Below are 22530 nucleotides of genomic sequence, written 5' to 3'. Positions count from 1 at the left end.
AAAGACACATGTCCATTACTAGAGTTTAAATACCAAATGACTTTTATTGGTAGTAATTTATTTAAAATGTTGTTTTTTGACAACACAACTCTTCACAACTGTTGATGGACTTGAAAGTCACTATTTCTGTGCGTAAAATATTTTCATTTTGAATAACAAAATGAAAAATTAGTTTCCACGCTACATGTAAAGCTTTACCATCACTACCTTGTCTACTCATTCATCAGTGAAGAATTAAAAATGCATTGAAATACATAAGACAGTGTCTTTCAAACCAAACATAAATACTGTGTTTACTTAGGCCACTGACCCGGTAATCCTAAAATGAAAGCTTTGCCTTTTATCTGGAACCACATGGATGATGATCCCCTAATAGGCTGCGACAACCTAAATGAAACCGTGGTTCCAGCGACCTCGCTTCCTTTGATCATTACGACTTAAGGGGCTCCACAGCCAGCCGTCGCCGACTCTGTCCTTGACTTTGTCAAAGTTAAATTGTTTGCAATGAGACAATTGTTACCATCAGTGAATAGCATGCAGCTGTGGACCATAAAGGTGATTTTTAAGATACCAGAGTATTAATAACAGGAAGTGTCTCGTGACAGAGGAGCCACAGGTTTGTGTATAACAGTAGGCAAAGCAGGGGTTTAGTAAAGAAGATAAGAAGCATAATATAGGACATTCCTGTCTTGACTGCAGGTTTTATGCCCTCAGGAACAAAGTATTTCAGGTTCCAAGGAGTCATGCCGACAAGCCATCTGCCCCAAAATTCATTTTTGTCGCAGTGTGGCATATACAGCATGTTTTGGTGCATATGCGTCATCCACTCTGCTGTCCTGGTTGTTCTGATAATGTGATTAAATTACTTTGTGTTTCCACACAGTTTAAATTCCTTCACTGTCTCAGTATCCATCAGCATATCAAACCACAATCTCCCACACCAAACAGAACTGTACAGTGAATATTCCTAATCAGCTTTGGTTTGTTGATGAGTTTTCCTCAAGTACCCAATAAGCCAAATGTCCTGACCTCAAGGTTCAATTAAAGCACAAAGTGCTTGCTGTGCACTGCTCACCACAGATGTTATCGAGTAAAAGATGCCATCGACCTAGAAACTTAAAGGCGATTGGATCGGCTTTTCTCATCCTTCATGCTGTTCCCTCCTGTTATTTTCTCAGTGACCCCTGAGTGCCAGTAAACACGCAGGGTTCAAGGCCTCATCCGAAGCCAGGAGCAATAAAGATGAGTAATGATTGCCTCTCTCTGTTTTCCCTTTGCAGACAAGCCAGCCTAAATGAGGCAGCCGAGAAGTATTACGGACAAGCAGCGAGCCTGAGACCCAATGTGAGTACAACCACAACTAGCTAATCATCCTCATTACTATTTACCCTGATGGACACTGTGCAATCATAGTCTGGGTGGCTTTCCAATATTATTACTGCCAGTCAGCCTTGTCACAACGGCCTTCATTGTCAGTGGGTCTCAGAAAAGGAGGGCTACGTTTTTACTAAGCTCAGAGGTTTGTTTGTGTAGCATCCATCACCAACTTCAAAGGACGGGCCAAGGTAAGTAGATTGAAAAGAATAATGATAATAACACTCAGTCAGGGGACTTTGACATCTTGAAAATGAATGGGGTCTTTGAGAGCTTTGACAGGAGAGGTCGAGTTGTTTAAGTGAGGTCCGCAGAGGGAGTAAGATATGTTTGGCATGTGGTCACCCTGTTTGTTCCTGTGTCGTGATTAGAAGAAATCAGTTCAGGATTAATGATCAAAATATATCTGGACAATGTTATACAGACAATAAAGTTTGGTTCTGTATGTAAAAACCCCAGTATAATATATACAAACAATGAGAAACAAAAAGACAAAGGATAAAATTCAAGATTTCCACAGAAACCATGAAATTGAGCTCCTATCCCCCTTTGTTGTTCTCATTGTCGACGTAGCATTCCACTTTTGGCAAAGAATTGTTTAACATCTAATTAAACCCAGATGGAAGAAAAATGAAAACATACCTACGAATATTATATTCCATTTCTGCCAGTAGATCCTCCTAAACCTTTAAGTCACCAGTCTGGGCTAACGTACTTGCACCATAGCCTTAAGAGAACAGGCCAGATATGGCAAAGCGAGGTAGTCTTGCTACCTATTTGGTGCAGTGGCTGAAGGACTTCAACACAAATGTCCCACAAATATTTGGTTCTCAATTCTCTCAATACTGCACATCACACTCACATTTACACACCAGTTCACCGAACTTCAATCATTTGGGCCTTGGGAGTTTTTGTGAGGAGACAAGGTTGACTATTGAGAATGCCACTGCCTTGCCTCCCCCTGATCGATATGTACTTCTGTAAAACCATACTGAGGATGTTTGTGTTCCTTACAGTTCCATTTTTAGGGCCAGGTCAGCGTAATTTTCATCATGCTGTTTCTTGGCATCTACAATTGTACAAACATGCATTTGACGTCCACATCAGGACACATAGGCACTTTTTAGTCCCTACTCGGTCACTTTTGCTTGGATGTCTTCTGCCATTTGTCTTACAGCTGAGGCACAATTATAATTTAGCATCTTCATCCATCTTCTTTACTATTATCCTTTGTACTTTCCGATGCGACTTGACTTAAGCCATGTACCCTGTCCATCTTCATTTGTCATTTCATGCTTTACTGCGGCTTGACTCTTCACTCTCCAAAGGCACTGGTGTTTTATATTAAGCACATATGTTTGCTCGCTCTGAGTGAGCGAGGACAATTCCTTCCATTCAAAGGATTTAGTCCTTTAGTCCTACAATTCGCTCTATCTAGACGAGCTAAATCCTATCGGATGCTTGGTTTGCTTTGGTCGATCTCTGCACCCTTTGACATCTGCCCTTTGAAAGTTTCCCATTCCATGTAGATATCCTTTACCTAAAAGCCAATCTGAAATCATTACAGTCAGGTAATTCCCCAACTTAGCTTTACTTTTAACTCTCACAGTCTTTATAGCATATGTTGCTTTACGGTCTAGGTTAATATGCTCCACATCTGGCCGCGCTTCTGCTGCTACATGCCAGTTTTGGGAAGGGTAGGGAGGCAGAGAGGTTACAGAGCAGCAGGAAATGAGGAAAAAATTAAAGCTTTTGACAAGGGAACATTTTGCAGAGTGTTGCAAGGGTGAGGAAGAATGCAGGAGTAGGGGCATAAATCACAAAAGTCTTAGCTATATGAAGTAGCGGAGAAAGACTCGGGTGAGGAAAGGTGGGAGCCTACAGGGGGAGAGTATATAGGAAGGAAGCTAAACTCAGAAATTGATAAGTTTTGCATGGACGGAGAGAAAAAGATCTTTCAAGTCTCTGCTGCAGCGGCACTGAGAGGAAAACCAGGAGTCAGTTGATTTTCTACCCAGAAGTCTTTGCAAAGGGTTTCACATGTTACACCATTCCTCAAAAGGCTTTCAGTAGCTACGAGTATGGCTTTTTTTCTGTTTATGTCAGCGTCTCATATACTTTGCCTCTAGATCGGTCTCTCCAATGACTGGACAAAGCCTCTTTAGAATTGTAGTTCCACATCTTCACCAACATCTCATCCATCTAAAACCTCCTCTTTTCTGAGTGTTTTTTTGACTCAGACAGGAAATCAAAGGGAAAACGTTCAGTCTATTGGATTATGTGAGGACATAAATTCACTTTATTACCATGTGCTAAAGGGAATGATACAAGAAGCTTGAATTGTCACTGAAGCAATCACCAACAGTCAAATCCGCCCATGCGATTAAAGATGTACATTAGCTGTTTCTCCCCATGGCAATCAGGATATTAGTTGACTGTTGTCTTTTATTCATTTAGTGATTTCAAAGAGTCTATTTTTTCGGAGTCATGTTACCTTATGAACTGACTGACCTCTTAGAAACAGCAGACTGAGGCCAAGGGCGTAATTTCCTCTTGGGATGAGCAGGGCATGTTCTCCTCACTTTTACAGTTACAATTTTATTCATTCACTCAAAGACCGCTAAACCACAGAGTCATCTTACTGTCCAACCACCAGAATCTAGATAGGTCGATCAAAATGTTAAAATGCTCATCTTAGTCGCCCCAAGTTATCGCGAGCGATCACAGCATTTAAGCTTTATGCACAGGCAGTAGAGAGTGATTAGCAGGCTTCTTTTTGCCACAGATTTTGACTCTCGGGCAAAACACAAGCTGTTCTGCCTTCTTCTTGGTGGTGACTGTTGCAGCCGGATGCTGCTTGCAAGGAAGACTGCAGAAACCTACAAGGCCTGAAAAAAGTCCCTCATCTCCTGCATTTTTGGCTAAAAAGTAATTGAGCTGTTTAGATGCTCAAACTGAGGGCAGTGCTCTTTGTAGTAAAAATAGAAATAGAACTAGTTTAAAGGATTATTGTAGACACTGGAAATGGTAGGTTGAATTTATTTGTCAAACATATTAGATAGAACACAAGAACAATATTGTCATTCATATAAAACAAGGACGCACACACACTACTGACATCAAATCTACACTCTTAACTGAGGCTAATGGATAATTGCAATTCCCTTAACACTGGATCCTCACCGACTCCACTAAATGGCATTAACACTAATTTACCAGTATACACCTACTTGTCACTGGCATGTAGTTACTACAGTATTCATGTGTGGCCCCTTCACTGTCACTTTCAACTATGTCCATATGTATAAACAGTTATATTTTGGCTAGGATTATTTCAAGTTGTAAAATTCTCTAACTTGCAAATTGATCCCCCAGCGTTATTTTGCGGTTTGACCCCCAAATGGAGGGTCAAACTGAAGGTAATTTATAGCATTACCAGCCTCAGAATTACCCCGACCATTAAAGTCAAAAACTCTGCTGCTCCTGTGAACAATGATTGAAACACAGAGAGAAAATCTTGTTGTGCTAGGGGATTAATGTAATTGCAGAATATGCAGCTAGTGTAGTGAATTGGTGTCAAGTGACTTTTGGAGTCGGTAAACAAGAGTAGAATTGTTGGACATGCCAGCCTTTACTTCAGCCCAAGGCATCTGTAGCATGTTTTGTATGTGTTGACTGGAAAAGTTGCTCCTCTCTAAGGGACAATAGGATTACTCCAGAGTCTCTTTGATTTATTCATCAATTTTATTCTCCCTATGAGAAAAGCAGCACAATTGGACAAATTGTTCCCATTGAAATTCTCATGCACGGGGCATCACTCATCCAACCTTGACACTGGAAAAACAGAGAGATGTTTTGAGAGTTTAGTGAGTGTACTACATAAGGGTGGAACAGTCAGGCAAAAGAGGGCAGTTCACACAACTAACAGCGTGGACAAAGCAAGATAAATGGCCATACAATCTGAAAGCAGTTGTGTTTGGGTTCAAATACTCATCCGTGGTTGCTTGTCCTTGTGTTCAAGAACATAATTGTGGAGTTTGTGGTGTTTATTTATTGTATAATTTGTAAAGATAAATACATTAATTTAACAAAAAGTTTTTTATGCTTTTTTATATTTGGTATAATCATGCTGTTTTTCTCTAGCACTGCTGTTGTTGTGAAGGGTTCACATTTCAACACATTATTTATAACATTTCATGTAACATTTATAGAAAAACGATATTTTCTAATTCAAAGTGTTGAGTCCTGAGAATAACTCTTGATTAGTTAATAGGCCATGAGAAAGAAATTAAGGCTTTTGGAACAATACATCAGTAAATGTCAAGATGCCATAATCATGTATCATTCTATGTGACAATGATGTATGAGGTTATAATTATAGGGGAAAAAAGTCACAAACAGTGCAGTGAAAGCACACTATTGGCCATTTTATGACTGTTTCACTAAGAGTATTCCTTGTTTCCTCTGAGTTACATTTACATAAATTACAATAGTCTAATTCAATAAAACAGTAGCTTTGCTACAGGATTAGACATCTTTTCCACACTTAAAACTTAAATGGACATCAGATGTGGCCCCTCCCTTGGCCTGGATACTTCATGGTCTTACTGTGATTGCACCCCGGACACATTTTCCTGTACTTCATGACTCACCCGCCCGTCGCACTGATGATGATTTTGCCCCTTGGCACCAGCAGAAATATACAGTATATTCATCTAGACCCACTTCAAAGTGGTGGTTGCTCTGTCTGACATGACAAGACACAGGGACACACAAAGCAGCATGGTTACCAAACTCCAAACACAGTCTGGGTGATCTGACAAACAGGAACCAATAGCGTGTTACGGTCTGCTGTTTCTGCTGTTTAGCCATTCTGACATTTTCCTCGGTTTTATAAGAACATTTCTTATTTTAATGTGTTTTAAAGCTTTAACTTCCAGAAATAACAACTGTTCAAAGTTTGTCTGTTTGGAGTTGCCCAGGCAATGATCTAAAACATTTCTGGTCAAATTCCATTTCGTGCTAAATTATGTATAACCCCAAAGTGTGAATAGATAGACTTCATTTGCATTATCCATCACACCAATTTTTCATCAAATTATTCTTTAGTGTAAACAAATGGTTGGTGAGTGAATAACGGTTACTGCCTGTATGTCAGCTCACTCTTGCTATGTCACAGCAGCTGAATCACTGTTTATACTCATTGTACCTTCTTGTGTTGCTATTCTTGGACAGAAAAGACAGTTTATATTTGGAACAAAGCTTTAAGCTTCCCAAAGGTGTACTTAGTATGAAACTGATCTAATCCTAAAATGACTAAGAACTCTTTTTTTGGTTTCAGTATCCCGCAGCCTTGATGAACCTGGGGGCGATCCTCCACCTCAACGGGAAGCTGCAAGAAGCTGAAGCCAATTACCTCCGAGCACTTCAACTGAAACCGGATGACACCATCACCCAGTCCAACTTGCGTAAGCTGTGGAACATCATGGAGAAACAAGGCCTGAGGACCACGAGCCCCTGAGCTCACCCTGCCCGCCTACCTGCCATCTGTATACCAGACCCGGGGGAAAGGACGGCCTACACACTCCTTGTTCGCTCTTGTCATCCAGGAGAGATGGAAGAGACTCAGGGAGGATGTTTGCTCAGAGAGGCCATGACTGTGCTGCACAGCCCTCCTAATAACTCCTGAGCTCTGCATACACCTCAGGCCAGCAGCTTTCCTCAGAAGCATTGCTCACAGTTTGGCAGGCACTACATGGTATTTGGACTCTTTAGAACTTTCTTCAAAATTAGTGCTCTCACAGGAACCACGCTTTTTGTCTGTTTTTTTTCTTTTCTTTTATAACTAGAGCACTTGAACTTGAAGTGAGATAGGTACATCCTTCAACATTTGTGATGAATTAGGGGTTTTTAAATAAGCAATTTTAGTTCAAAGAGGTGAAATTCGTCCCCTAGCAGTGTAAGAGAAAATATAAAAGAGAGAAAAGAATCTCAGAGCACTGCACTGAGGGTATTTTCCATCACCAGTTAATACAGTTCTCAGTTTGATCAGATGTTCTATCTTGATAATGAAGAAAATAAGGCTATATGAAGAAATGGGTACCATCCAGAATCACCAGATTAATCACGTAAACTAAGTTTAAATCACAAGATTTTCCATTCCCATCCTCAGTGGGTCACTTTATTTTGCTAATGAGATTACACACACTTCATAATGAAGATGTGAAAATTAGCACTATCATTTCAAACCATTTGTAGCAGATGTCCTGATATTTGGTGAAAACTTGAAAAAGGGAATTTAATTTGGTAGCCATCATAACACAACAATAGCCTCTAAAAGCTCCCTGAAGGTTGTATTTTGCCGAATACAGTTTGTTTTGACAAGAAACCTCAAAAAGCAAAGGAAATGTGACTCCTTTCACGTTGTAATGCCTTATAATAAAAGGTGTGAATCTTCTTTAGCAGTGTACAGTAGCGTAAAGGTGGCATTTTTACCACTCCTGCTTCTTGTTCTGCAAAGAAGCCGAGTCACCATAATAACTTGTTTGTCGAGAACAGTAAGAAGCTATAAATGGAAATATTAAGCTGCCTTCCTGTGGAAGTTACAGACAACAAAGAGGCAGGTACGGTTGTTTTGGTTACACCATCTCCCCACACGCCTGAAGCTCTCGCAGGCGAGTGTGCAGAGCCAAAACAGGTGAAAGAGTTCTTCTAACCAAATACAAAAGCTATGCCGATGCACACCTTTTCATCACAGAACAATGCACAGACATGGCACGTCTGAGGGAAATGTTTTAATGCCTATGTTTTTGTTGGAATAAAACTAATTTCATTGTGTTTGTATAAATGAATCCTAATATATACCTACATTGTCTATAGTATACAGAAAAACATGCAGCAAAAAAGTCAGACCAGCCAGACTTGAAGGTGGAAGCTCATATAGTGAACAAGTTTGGTTCCTTACGTGAAGTATTTCGCACATCGTCAGAACTCAGTCTTAAGGTCTCATTTTGTATATATTCTGTGTAATTAACATCTATTTGTTTGTTGTTGTCAGCATACAGTAAGTGAAATGGCACCTTCCCAGACAAAAATATGTACAGTATTTGTGATCATTTGTTGGTTATTGACCACAAACCTCTTGAATTATCTGTGTCCTTAGTTTATACATTGTAAGTTATTGCTTTGTGTTACCCTAGCAACCGAACCAGCTGGCACTGTGTTTTTACATGTAAAATGAAGGAATCTAGCAGATATGACGTCCAAATACAGTCGAGTGGCCCATTATAGATAAATACAGCCTACAATGGAGGATAAAAAATGTTGAATTATGTACTTCACTTGTTGCATTCACAATGGAATCAACACTGTTCTGTTTTTGATTGTGATAGGTCACTAGTGATGTGTTCAGTAAGATAATCCCAGTAATCACATTCATTCCTGCCCCACACCTCACATACCCCATAGTCAAACAGCGTGCTCATGTCTCCTGTGTGTATATAAGGTGTTTATGAACAAACACTGATAATTGTTATTGCTTGAGTGAAGATGTAAGAGAAAAAAAAAGTGTTTCACTCTGTGTCTCTGCTCAGGGATCTCAAGCAGTGGGTTATTGCAGAAACTTGTTCACAGAGCGTTTACTAAATTAAAGATTTATTTTTGAAAGTTGTTGTATTTGTATAAATTATGGAGATTTGTAGCCTTTTTCTCCTTTTTGTAATATAAAGATGAACAATGTGCCAGAATAGACTTTTCTTCCCAATGTTGCTTTTTTTTCCACAATAAATTTATGGTGTTCTGCTTTTGTTTTGGTTCCTGTGCAGCTGTTTTTGAAATTGTTTAACTTTCAGATGAATTTATGGTTTAACATTCACTACCATTCAAAAAACACACATTCCCTTTGCATTCTGTAGCAATATCTACAGTTCTAAGTCCCATTTCCGTTATATTCATGTGGGATATTGGACTTAATGGGGTGGTCGTGCATGCTGTGGAACAGGTTTTACAAGGCATTTAAAGTTCCCCCCTGCAAATTTGCTAAAATGTGTCATAAAATCAACTCAAATGGATCTCCTCCGCTTTGATGTTTGAACAACAAAGAAGACGTGTAAATATTCCCATATGGAAGGAGTAGCATAGTGTCTACATATGGCTGGTGTGTTTCGATTACAACCGCCCCCACAATTCAGACCCCGCTGACAAGCAAAAGGCCCTTCCCTGAGAACGAAGCAGTCTGCCTTGTGATGTTTCTCACATGTCTACATGGAAGGTCTGCTCCCATGATCGGAGCTCACCATGGTGCCCAGCTTTCCTTATTGGATTGGAATGCACAGAGGCTGCCTGCACTGTCCAGTCCAGTTTGAATCTTCTTCTCATAACACAGGTGCGCCTCACTTATCTTGACAAATAATGAAATAGTGAAGCTTGCTGGTTTGTTTGGTTGTGGAGTCACGCCACAAAGGCAATGTGCTTTCATTTTTTGCTTTATGCCTCTGGAGGCATTTGGCTTTTTCCCATATAATGTTAGATATACTGTTGTCTTGAAAATTATATGGCATTGCTCATAGCTGCAGCTGTAGCAATGCAAACAATTTCACAGACAGTGTTTGACCCGTCCTAAAGGACGCTCTAGGCGTGGTAATGTCCGATGGTCAGCCAACTACTTTGGTCCAAACTAAATATTCCTAACCTGAATGTGCAGAATGGTTTATTACACAGAACCAACTAGGGAAGTAGTCACTGGAAACTGGTCATTACGTCATTACACACACTCACGTCTTTAGCTCATGCTGTAGCTGCCACTAGTTCCTCATAGGACACTGTGGGTACCACTGTGATTAGACACAAATGCATCGCTTGAAGCCTGGCCAGAAGGATTCTCACATGATCTCAAGATTTCGTGCCAGTCCATTTTTCCTCTAGCACCATCAGCAAGTAAAGTTCTCACTTAAACTGTGAGATATCAAAACATCTACTCAATGGATTGTCACAAACTTTTGGTTCCCATGATATACCTGTGATCCCCTGACTTTTCCTCAAGTACCAAAAATCAAATTATATTGGAAATATTGGATAACCTGCTAAACTGAGATGTTAAACATTGTAAACATTACCTGCTGAAACCTGCATAACATCAGCGTGACGATATTAGCATTTACCTCAAAGCGCCACTGTGTCTAAATAGAGACCTAGCAACATTTGGGTTGAACATGCATAGACCTGCATCATACGTGTCTGATGCCTGAAAGGTGTATTTGTATTGTGGAAAGGTCATACAGTTTCACAAACATAGTCTTTGCCCTGTCCTAAAGGATTTTATAATACAGTAAATGAACCAATATGTGCGCCATGCAGCTGCACCTCATACAGTTAATTCTCTCTGCACAAGTTTAGCTATAATATATAACTGCAGCCATAACATTCATGCTAGCTTTCCTAAAATGAACAAAGCAGATGCATGTTGAGCTTATTAGTTTGTTTGGATCTCTGTCAGTGGCCTTTAGACAAACAGTGACGTTTCCAGGCTCTCATGTGTCCTCATTTGCCTTTAGACCTCTCAACACTTGAGTGTTTATGCTGGCGTATAATTTTGTCAGTTGCTATTAGTACTGCACATCTTGAATTAGAGTGGTAATGATAAATCAAGTCAAGGACCCTTTCCCATTGATACCATCATCATGTGCAGCAGAATGCCTGGAAATCATCTGAAGAATTACAAATTGATGCTAAGTGATATCATCATACCCCAGATAATAGCCAATAGTACTGGTTCAAATGTGTGTTGAGTTTGTAAAGTAAAATGAGACATAAAAATGCTTTCTTCCCTTAAGAAATATCATATCACATAAAACTTGATTTCCTGTTTTTATATCAAAATATTGACATTCCTGTCAGGGCATTAGATAAACCCTGGATTCCCTGTGTCCAGCACCCAAATTCAGAATCTCTGTCTGCCACTCTAAAAACTTATAGTATACTTCATTGCTTTATATGACCTCAAGCATCCAGAAGAGTTCATGCTGGGAGAAGGGGAATTTTTCTCGTATTAGGCTGTGATCTGGCAAATCTGTCCTCTGTTATCAAGCAAATATTTTGTGGTATGTGCTGATGAACTATCACCACTCTGATCTGAAGTGCCTGAGCCGGGCGCTCACAGCACCCGCCCAGCTTCTTTGGAGTGGATGGCTGTGCGTGATGCTGAGAAGTCCTCCCCTCTGGACCCAATATCCACTGTTATTACTTGATAGAAGAAGCATTAAGATGAGACTCTGCCTCATATTATTGAAGTGTTTTGATGTCCAGAAAGGAAATTGTCTTTCTTTGGCGTTATGTTACTATGCAATATCTACTACTACCGTAGCCCGGTGTAAAAGAAGGTACAGCTTTTAAATACAAAGTGCTTACTAGAACATGGCAAAGTATTGTGCCTTTTCTTGTGTCAAATGTATCAGTATACTGTAGGCAAATGCATTGTAATGGATTTGAAAGCCACACACTATTTTTATTGTATTACTATGTTATTGTGTAAAAAGAAACACATGTGGCCAATATTGTGTCAGTCTCTCATACCTCATACCTCTATCAAAATATCAAAATAACTAAAATAAGTAATTTCTATGTGTGTAATACATTTCTTGACAGACTTATTCAGGAAATTTCCACGCTCTGACCTCAAAACACAGTGGGAAGTTCAGCTAATAATTCAGCCATTGTGGTTAAAAAGCATAACAATGTTGGTCTGTTGATTGGTTCACAACTTTGGTCCAGACTGGAGCATCTGGGATTTCTGCTCAAAGGATGAATAATGACTTTGGTAGTCACTTGACTTTTGTTATATTGGCACTATGAAGTTGAACATTTGTGGTTTGGAGAAAAATTTGGACATTCATTTTCGCCATGATGGATTTTCATAACTTTGGTGATCGCTTGACTTTTCATCTAAAATTTTAATATATGACAAGATACCTACAAAACAAAAGACATTCTTTTCAGCCTCTGCTGTACTTTAAGTTTAAAAAAAGCAGTGTATGACCAGTGACCAAATCCAACTGCAGAAGTATGTTGTAACACATGAAATGTATATTCTACTCGAGTATACCTTGGAAAATATGATACTCATACATGCCTATATTATATATGTATTATATTCCAAGCCTTAAAGAGTCATAATAAAAGCTTAACACAACCCAAACCCTCCAAATGACAACACATTCATCAAAACTACACTGTCAAATCCTTCGATTTCCAAACTAGATATTCAGCGTAATAACACCTGACTGGAATTAGATTTTTATATTATCACTTAAATTAGTGTGTGAGTGTAGGTGTCTCTGTGTGTGTGTGTGTGTGTGTGTGTGTGTGTGTGTGTGTGTGTGTGTGTGTGTGTGTGTGTGCACGCGTGCATGCGTCTGTGTGCAGAGACAGAGCTTTGGCACACAGCAGGAAATGAACACATTGGGTGGTTCTCTGTCGTCCACGCCATAAATCTTCTCTTCAACACTACAGCACTCTATATTTGGTTTTTAGCCTTCACACCAGCCTACTGACAAGTGGACACAGTGTAATATGTGTTTGGAAAATGTCTTCTGAAAAGTTTGAAGCTGAAGTTGCTGATGCGTGTGATTCCCAGAACTCAAACTGAGAGTTTCACTGCCAAGGCTCGACCAAATGTCAGTACGGACATGTAGGAATCCTCCAATACCCATTATGGGTTCTGACTAATTGTTGGCGAAAGACTACTCTGTTCTGTTTTCCTGTTTGGACTTAATCCCCAAATATGACAGCTACCACATTCAACACACTCACACAGGCTTGTGTGTATGATCTTGTATGGGCAGCCCTGTGTGCTTGTGCAGGTGTACAATGTTAGCATGAAAAAAGGAGTCGGAGACAAAACCCAGACCCCCATCTCCCCAAAATGGCCACCCCTGAGGATTTACAGAGTGCTATTAACAGCCAAACCCTTGAGACCTTCCGAACACACCATTTTGTGTGTTTTTTTGGCAGCTGGGACCTTACACATCTCAGGAAATGGCTCCATTTTTTTTACATCTACACTGACAGAATGTACTTTGTCTTCCTTCTGCCCTCACTGATGTGGAGAAGCAGAACTGCAGTGTTCTCCGAAATGGAAACTGTGCAATGTGTGTGTAGAATTTAGTGCATGTGTGGGTGTGCATATGCCATATGTGTGTGAGGTAGCCAGAGAGGAGGCAGGTGGCCTGTGCGTATCATGGCGTCAGGATTGATTAGTTCCAGAGACAGAGACAAGATGTGCAGATCCAGCAGCATACTGTCAAAACAACAGGCTCCTCTCCAAACAGCTGGATTTCCATTTAGACCATCACATGGACTGCATGCATGCTTAGGGGGGGAAATACTCAATGGAACAATATTTATAGGTAAGTTTTGTGCAATCCAGTGTGGGCTCAGATCTCTTTTGGGCAGTACTTGTTGCTGCCAGAAGATCAGTTTCGTGCAATAGCATGATAGAGAGGATTATTCATTTGACCTACAGAGACGTGATTCCAGGTGATTCAACACACGCTGACAGCCATAACGGAGGTCCTCAATTGTACTAGCAACAATGTGGGTGAACAGATTGTATATATAAATGTACAACTTGGTTTCATTAATAGCCTTTAACAGATGTGGTTAATTCTTGCACTGTTTTGACAGGGAATTTGTCAGATTCACCTATCAAATATATCCCAATATGGGGGGTGCCCACTCAAGGGGTTGTAAGAAAAATGAAAAGGTACATTCAGACAGTAAGTGAATTTGGCCGCTGGACTGTGTTAATTTGTCCCAAAACAGGTTGGAGACCACTGGAGTGGAAAATTGCATCAGACTCTATTGGGCTGACAGTGGGAGTCAATTTCGGGACGCAATCATAATGGAGAGACAAAGCGACACCAACTTGGGGACAATCATGTCCATTTGGGCTGCATTTGCAATATATTGTCAAATGGGGGATGGTGTTTCTTAATTTGCTTGTATTTTTCAGTTGCAGTGCACGGAGCTCTCTCAACCACCATCTATTACATCTATTAGGTCTATTACAAGAATAGTTCTCCCCTTGTTTTGTGAGCACTTACTACAGCTCTATCAAAGTTGACTTTGATGCAGGAGGGCAAAAAACGTGTTATGTGCAGGTCCACCACAATCTCAGCCATCACATTTCATTGCAGTGATCTGGGGGCTATTTAATGTGTTCACACTCACATCCAATTTGAATTCAGGTGTGTTTCTTACTTACTTATTGTAGCTGCTGTTTTTGCCAGAGGCTCCTCACTCCGGCCTGCACCTGCTTTAGCTCTGCTCTGTTTGTGTGCACCTTATATGGTGTTTACCTCTACTTAATACACACTGGGGGATTATTTGTATGTTTTTTATCATGTGTTGGGTTTTCGCATTGTTCTTCTGTGTTGCTGGAGTCTTCCCAAGAGGAGAAGTCTACTGCCAAGTAGACTTAGTGTAAGTGTAATTGTATTGTCATCTCAATTTGTCAGTGTTTCTGACAGAACTGAACTGACCCACGCCCACATCACAAAAATCTTTTCAGTCATTGGTCTTGTTGTCAGGCTGCTGTCACAACATATATGAGATAAATACAAAGCCTAAAATGGTAATGTGGTCCAAACAGAGTGAGGGGAATATGTCTGTACAGTGGGATTACATGAAACAGACAATACTTTGACACTGAAATAGTGCAGAGGAAAGTAATGGATGTTGATGTATTAGATGTCTTATTTGGATCCTTTGAATTCCCAAGATACATTTTCAATTTCAGCTAATATTGTTTTCTGATTTAATCAACCAAAACCTGATTGTTTTAGTAAGCTACATTTTACTGTTCCCTGATATTTCCATCCAAGTGAAGATGCTATATCCAATATGTGCTGTCACCTAATCCAGTCTCACGTGTTGAATAAATCAGGCTGTGATAATAGCACAAGGAACTCTAATCTGCTTCTCAGAGTGGAAATTGTTTGGATTTTTTTTTTTTTTTTTTTTGACATACCAATTTTCAATCAGAAACTCCAGCAGTTGCCAAGGGATTCATGACGCAACTGCAGAGCCTCTACATCTGGGCATGTTTCCCATTTGTCTGGTCCTGTGGCCATGTTGATGGAGTACTGTGATGCCCTGCCCATCTTTAATCTCTCTGTTACACAATCTGTATAAACCTTCAACCCTGATAAATCAGAGAGCCAAACATTACAAAATAAGCACAATATCTGAATGCCAGTGATAATCAGCTTCAGGAGAGGCTAACATGAAGGAAGAATAACAAGTTTATCCGATCCTACTGTAGAGTCTATTACATCTTATTAGGGTATGTTAAAGGTATTTGCAGCGTAGTGCATGTTGAAACTGATGTCTAGGCTGGTCGTTGACTACACATGGACTGCAGACCACATGGACTTTAAAGGTGGTAGATTGGAGATGTAACATTAGAACTCATAGAGCCTACTGGTTGAATGTAAACAGCAGAAACAGAAAGTGACAGAATAAGGAAAAAGATTGCATGAAATGTATGAAGAAAAAAGAGAGCGAGAGTGAAAAGCAATACCGGTAGGAGTTTGAATTCATTAAAATGTGTGAGACAGTGGTGCAATATAAGGCAGAATGTGTCTGTCAGAAGAGATTTTAATTATTATTTGTACACAGCTTATTGCATTAAAATCCCTGTACACAGAGTAGCTTTTGGAGTCTACCTTATTGTTGCAGGCGCAGAAATAACATATAATAATAATAATAATAATAATGATAAGTGTTTGTATTTACACTGTTTATAATTAGGTTGCAATTACAGTTTATCTCCAGGAGCTTCTGTGATTTCTTAAACAGACATTTTTACAAGATTGTTTTTCTTGTTACATATTTTACTTTATGTAAAAGGAGAAACCCTGTAATATCTATACAGTATCTTCTGCAGATTAACATGACCTGCGTAGGTGGTTTTATATGCTGCAGCTTTGCTCTATTTCAATTTTAGAGTCCAGCATGTATATTGTTTTTTTAGTTTTTTTTAGCTTTTCCTTGCTGTTTTAAAGGACTAGTGTGTAGGATTCAGTGGCATAATGGTGAATTTGCAGATTGCAACAATTTGAATACAGCTCAGCCTTACAGCAAAACTCAAAAGGCCCTATCTAGACCTGGTGCTTGGCTAATGTATAAACATGGCCATTCAACATGGCGGACACCACAGAAAAGGACCCAAACCCTCTGCAGATAAAAACCTCTCATTCTTATTAAAACATACCTAAATATTATATTCCATTTCTGCCAATAGAGCCTTCTAAATGTTACTGGACCCTTAATGTATTTCAGTTGTCTGAAAATGTAACTTTGAATACTGAATCTTTTAAGTGGTTTCAGATTAGCTATACTGTACCGCACAAAATAAAATAGGCTATATGTCAGGTAATCAATTAACTTGCACACTTTCTCAGTTTATCAGCTCATATTCCAGATACATCCATATTACAGACTAACTGTGACTGAGTTCATTAGCCATGCCGGTCAGTGGATGCTGACTACTCTGCTTCCTTCCAACCATCTGTTGCATAATAATTTCCACTCCATCAATACATTCTTGACAGCTGCTGCCATTTCTTTCAAGTGGCCTCACAGCTATACTCTGGTTTCTAATCATGTTAATGTACTTATGTCACTCCATAAGAGCATGTGTATTAGAAATTGTTACCTGGATGGTATTGTGCCTGGCTGTTAAGAAAAAATGTGACACTTCACTGTGTTAAGTAGATATTTATAGTGAGAGCTTTTTTTGCCCTGGCCAGTTTCCACTAAGCATGAACATACTGCAGTGGAGTTCTTCGCAAAGTGTCGAAATACAGTATGTGGTTTGACCAAAAACCGACACACCTTTCACTATCCTTCCCCACAGATTTAGATGCCCTGTGAATGCACACAGATTGACATCTAGCCTAAGATTTTGGAAAGAAGGGTGTATTTTAAGAGTAGGTGTCTCAGTTTCTTAGCCTTCACTCTTGATTAAGCTCATTATCTTGCTAAAGGGAGCTCTTGCTATTTCTTGCAAGAGTGCCATCAGTCAGCTCTTTCTTGGCCAGACCCCCCTAAAGCAGAGTTGTCCAGCTTGTTATTTATCCTTAGCGCTGTGGGAATGGCTGATTAAGTTCCTCAGAGACCCATTAGAGCAGGCAACCTGTCCCACTCAGCCACTGCCTCCATCCATCATGCAAATCTAGAACATGAACACCGTGCTCAAGTCTACCACAGTCTGCTTTATTATACCCTCATGTCAAAAACCAGTAAAAAGTCTACCGCTAACAACTCTGGACACTTGCTTTAAAAAAATCCCATAATAACAGAAATGGGACACCGGTGGGTGAGCGTGGAAGGAGCAACAGGTCTTGTATCAGTAGGGTAGCCCCCCCAGTCCTTCCCCATATCTCTTCTCCCTGCGGTGGCTGACCCAGGTAGCTGGGTCTTGGACAGACGGCAGGCTGCTGTGTGTTATTCTACCCTCGACTCCGGTGAAGGAGGTAATTTGCAAATATAGGCTTCAGGACGCTCAGCACTGGGGTTCCAGCCTAGAGGCCCCCTGACAGGTCCGATATGGATTCCAATGGAAAATCTCTCAAAGCTGTGGTTTGGACATCTACCAGTGGGCCTGACTGAGCTCCAGAAGAATCCAGGGGGCCTTTTATTCTGATAAAAACAGTGTGTTTTCCCTTTTTGATACTTTTTCAAATGTGAAATTCACTTGTTCTGATCTTTTCTACTATGCTTACCACAGAATCCGTACACACTGAGAATGCTATCCCATCCTTTGACATCAAAAGGTTATTAAGGCCTCTGAGGAAAAGTGGTACGCAGCTCTGCCGTTTATTAGATATTTTTTAAAGCTGAAATCAAACTCTTGTGCATTTGTTTTTACCATCAACATTTTTTCTCTTGGAATCAGCTCACATGACAGACTCTTGATAAGGTCTTTGGATCTGGCCCTTAAGAAGTATGAGCATGCATAAACCATTTAAGGCTTAAAAATATAGCTTCTGAAGTAAAATAGGTGCCCAAGTTTTAGTTTGTTACAGTGATGAGGTGTTTATCTGGCTGAAATACATTCAGTGCTGTTAAAACAATTAACAGCGTAACCACATTTCGATTTATTGTTTGCCAAGACGTGTCTGTGTTTTTCATCTGTTCAAGCAACCTAAATGCAGCCTCACACACATGTGTTGAGACTCTCTACTCACACGCAAACGTGTCCTCTGTCAAAAATCCCTTTTTTTCCTCTATTCCAAATTACTTTTTGCAAATCAGCTCTTTTTCAAACAATACAGAAAGCCCCATTACATGCCTGATTGTAATTGATGCCTTTGATTGTGTCAAGCTCTGCCATCCACAGCCATGAAACTAGCCTGAGGCCACAGAGCAGCGTTATGTGAGGAGAAATCCCCAAAACAGCACGCACTAGTGCTTCTGTTGTGCATCAAACCAGACAGAGGAGAACCCAAATAAAGTTTCCATTGAGACCAGCAGCAAAACCCAAATGCTGTCGATGCTGTTCATTTACAGCAAGAGTGTAAGACTGATGAGGAAAAGTTTTTTAAACAACCTCCCAGTTTTGTGACAAATATATGTACGGTAATATAAATCAGCAGTGTTTTCAGAACCATCTGAATTGTAATTCCACAGTTAAATGTATGGTCAAATGTAACTTATTTCCACACATAGCACAAATAATGGATGGGATATTCCTCTAAAAACAATATGCCTTCCCTAATATCACATTCAACAGTTTTTGTGGGGAGTTTATGACTCAGCTGTTGTTGGAAACCAGTTGAACACTTTTATTTTGGAGTAATTTTATATTTATCTGTCACCAGCCCAGAGGTACAGTTTTTCAGTCATCCAATGAGTGGATTTGGTGTGTTATTCCATTCAAGTGGGAAGAGCAAACTGGAGTTCTGGAAGCAATCAGAAGATGTTTATATGTTTGGCAAAACGATATTCCCTTAATGCTGAGTTTAAAATGAAACCGAGGCAACCGGTGGTTAACTGCTTACTATCGCAACCATTACGCTGTCAGTTTTAAATCAGTCATATTTCTTCATTAGGTTGAACCACAGTGGCTTTGAGGGCTTTTAATGGTGAGAGTCTAAGTCTTGGTGAATGTGTGCAGCACCATGACCAGCTTCCCCGCTTTTGACAGTAGTCTTGGAAATGTAAGAGATTACCTTTGTATGCATTTGAAGTTTTTCATTTACTTGAATCATTTGATCATTGTTTGGCGTGTTGTGAATAAAACTGTTGGATCACTGTTATCTGGAGTGCTGCTTCAGTGTCCAACCCGGGTGATGAGGGTTGGTGATGTACAGTAATTAGCCATAAAATAACATCTTCATCAAAAGGAGTCTTTTCCTTTGCACTGTTTCCAGTTGGCTAACATGAACAGATGGAGTTCATTGAGTTATAAGTAAATAACATGGCAAGCGTGCTGTATTTGCAGTCAGCATCCATCATTTATGTTGGCATAAAATCCATAAGATTAACTTTAAGTTGTACTTTTATGAAACACATGCTGCTTTTTCAGCAGACTGGATGCAAAATGCTATGGTTTAATACAGTCACTGAAACAGTCTAAATTATTTTTTCCTAATGTTCTCCATAATAACCCCTCTGTCTACTGTGCTTCCTCACCCAAATTACTTTTGTTATTTTCACATTTGAGCTGTATCATGAGATAAGATATGTCAGCACTTTTCAAAACATTTTCTGTTATTTTTTAGTATATACATTAGCAGCTTATATAGGGCAGTATTTCAGTCACAGCTGATTCTGAGACATTTCATTTTCCACATCCTTCACAACCATTGGAAGTTATTAATTTAATGCCATGTTTACAGTAGGACACAAAAAACTAAAGTAAATTAAGTAAAAGAAACAAATGAAAACAGATTTACATTGATCACTAATTAAACTAATGTTAAATATACACATCCCCTCGCGTCTCCACTGATTGGCTGTTTGTCCAAGCAGACGTGAGTGTGTGAGTTGGAAATGTTCAGGAAATTAATTATAGAGATTTAGATGAATTCAAACTTCCCAAGGGCATGTAAAGCCAAATCATTACTGGTCACACACATGGAAGTGAAGTTCCTCTCGATTTGCAAAATAAACAGAGAAATTGCCTGTTTCTTGGTAGGTGACACAAGAGGTCAGATATGGCTTGTGTTAAACCTCCTTTATTGCCTTCTGTTTTGGGAACCAATGCTGATAAAGAAGTGAAAATGTTTTCTAAATAAGGAGAAAAGAAGTCAAGTTGTGACGATGAAATTTGAAATGCATTAGTCCCTCAGTTTCTTCTCTGCACAGTTTGTACAAAAATAAGTTCTGTTTTGTGTTTTGAGCCACTCAGCAGGATCTTGAAACAAGACTGAATCCTGTTTTAACATGAGTCCTACAGGAGCAGATTAGTTTCAGACATTCTGACAGCTGGCCCTAAATTAAAGACTTTTGATTTGATGTTTTATGACTTAAAATGTGGACTTTGTATGTTGGAGATCGTAGATGCATAAATTCCACCCAACCCAACGTGCTCTGTTAGTTAGAAACATACCGGAACTGTTTGCATCTCAGCGGGATCCGTTGAGCTTGTCCACTGCCATGGCCCAGCCGTAGGAAAGAAGCATAATGTTTTAATAACAGCAATCTGCATCAAAGATGGTTCTTTTTAGGCTCTCTGTCATCATACAGTGCCACACACACCACAGCATCTTTGATATGAAAATGCAGTACATTCACTCTTGTTATACCGCTACAAGTTGTGTATTGTTGGTGTAACTGTTTGCAGATATAGTGATACTTTCCCATTGAGATTCTACTTTGAGCTGTCAGTTGGTCAGGGGATGGAAGCACAAAGTGTTTGCAGCAAAAGTCTGTTTAAAGGTTAAGTCCACATTAATCAAAAAGTCCAAAAAGACTGCTGCTTCTGCGGTTCACTGTGGATGTATCCTTAATGGTGTTTTTTCTCCACAGGAAACTGAGACTGCCTGCTGAATTTACAAGGAGTGAACTTTAAATTGATCCTTTCTTAACTTATTTGAACTTTTTTTTCAAAATGCACCAAAACATGCAACACCAGGACAAAGAGTTTCATTGTGTGAGTGGTGCTTTGTAGCGACTCAAGGTATGGTTTGACTCACACAGCGGCTCTTTGTGTGATGGACACCTGGAGGAAATCGTGAAGGAGGACAGAGGTGGTGCAGAGGCAGGACTGGTCTGTGGTTCAAAGACTCCACTGCTTTTCTGAATGATTTACTGTGTGATTCATAGCCCTGCTTGCTCTGAATGAGTCACTAGACAGCATGTTAACATTAATTATGTGACACTGTATTGGTCACTCATTAATTAAGATTCTATCAATAAGAAACCAAAGCTATGGAATCACAGGCGTCCAACAATACTTTTCTGACGTAAGTGCCACTCTGGTTGCCAGACCTCTGACCAGACAATGATGTCCAGTGAACTGTGAGGAGCTAAAAATGTTCCCCTGCAATTACATGTTCACCACAATTTCCTGGAATTCCCTGGAGATCATAAATCACTGTTGGGTCAGTCAACTAAAACGCTTGTGTTAATACAACATCAACAGCAAATGACCCTCTAAATGAACATCTGTGGGCCATACTGGACAGAGTTCACTATTAGCGCCACATGTGAAATGTGCTAGTGATTCACAACTGGCTAAACAAAAAGAACCAGGTGAGATAAAAAGAGCACAAGTTTTTTGTTTCCCCTGCCCTTTTCCTTGTTTGTTGGGGGAATGAATGTGGTGACCTTTTGTTCACACCACAGTTTTGTAACCTTAGAGTTACAGCCACTACACTGGTTCAGTCAACCTCATGTGGAATGTATATGATCAGGCCCCTGCAGTCTGATGCCCTAAGTGTAATTGCTTTGTAATTCCTAAATAGTGCACCTACAACATGAACCATGGTTATGTAAGTTAAACACTGTTCCTACGGTGGCAAGTTTACATATATTAGTCAAATATTATTGACCATGCAATCAAATCTTAGATGGACTTGGCTGGCTAAACAGTTCAGGCGATACCATGGATGTAGTAGGATGTAATCTAGTTTGTTTCTTTTACTTATAGTT

General features: G+C 39.8%; 1 protein-coding gene across 1 annotated transcript in view; it reads left to right on the top strand.

The window, feature by feature from the left end:
• The window catches only part of tmtc2b (transmembrane O-mannosyltransferase targeting cadherins 2b), a 92123-nt gene extending 82943 nt beyond the window's left edge, over positions 1 to 9180 (top strand). Inside the window, exons 11-12 of the mRNA XM_051381498.1 lie at positions 1281 to 1344; positions 6716 to 9180. Of these exons, the coding sequence (XP_051237458.1) occupies positions 1281 to 1344; positions 6716 to 6895 (244 nt within the window). The 3' untranslated portion in view covers positions 6896 to 9180. The remainder of the gene's footprint in view (positions 1 to 1280; positions 1345 to 6715) is intronic.
• Positions 9181 to 22530: the final 13350 nt, after the last annotated feature.

Source organism: Dicentrarchus labrax, unplaced genomic scaffold, assembly GCF_905237075.1.
Source record: "Dicentrarchus labrax unplaced genomic scaffold, dlabrax2021, whole genome shotgun sequence".
Lineage (NCBI taxonomy): Eukaryota > Metazoa > Chordata > Actinopteri > Moronidae > Dicentrarchus > Dicentrarchus labrax.
The sequence above is the reverse complement of the archived record's forward strand: the minus strand, read 5'-3'. Positions and strand labels throughout refer to the sequence as shown.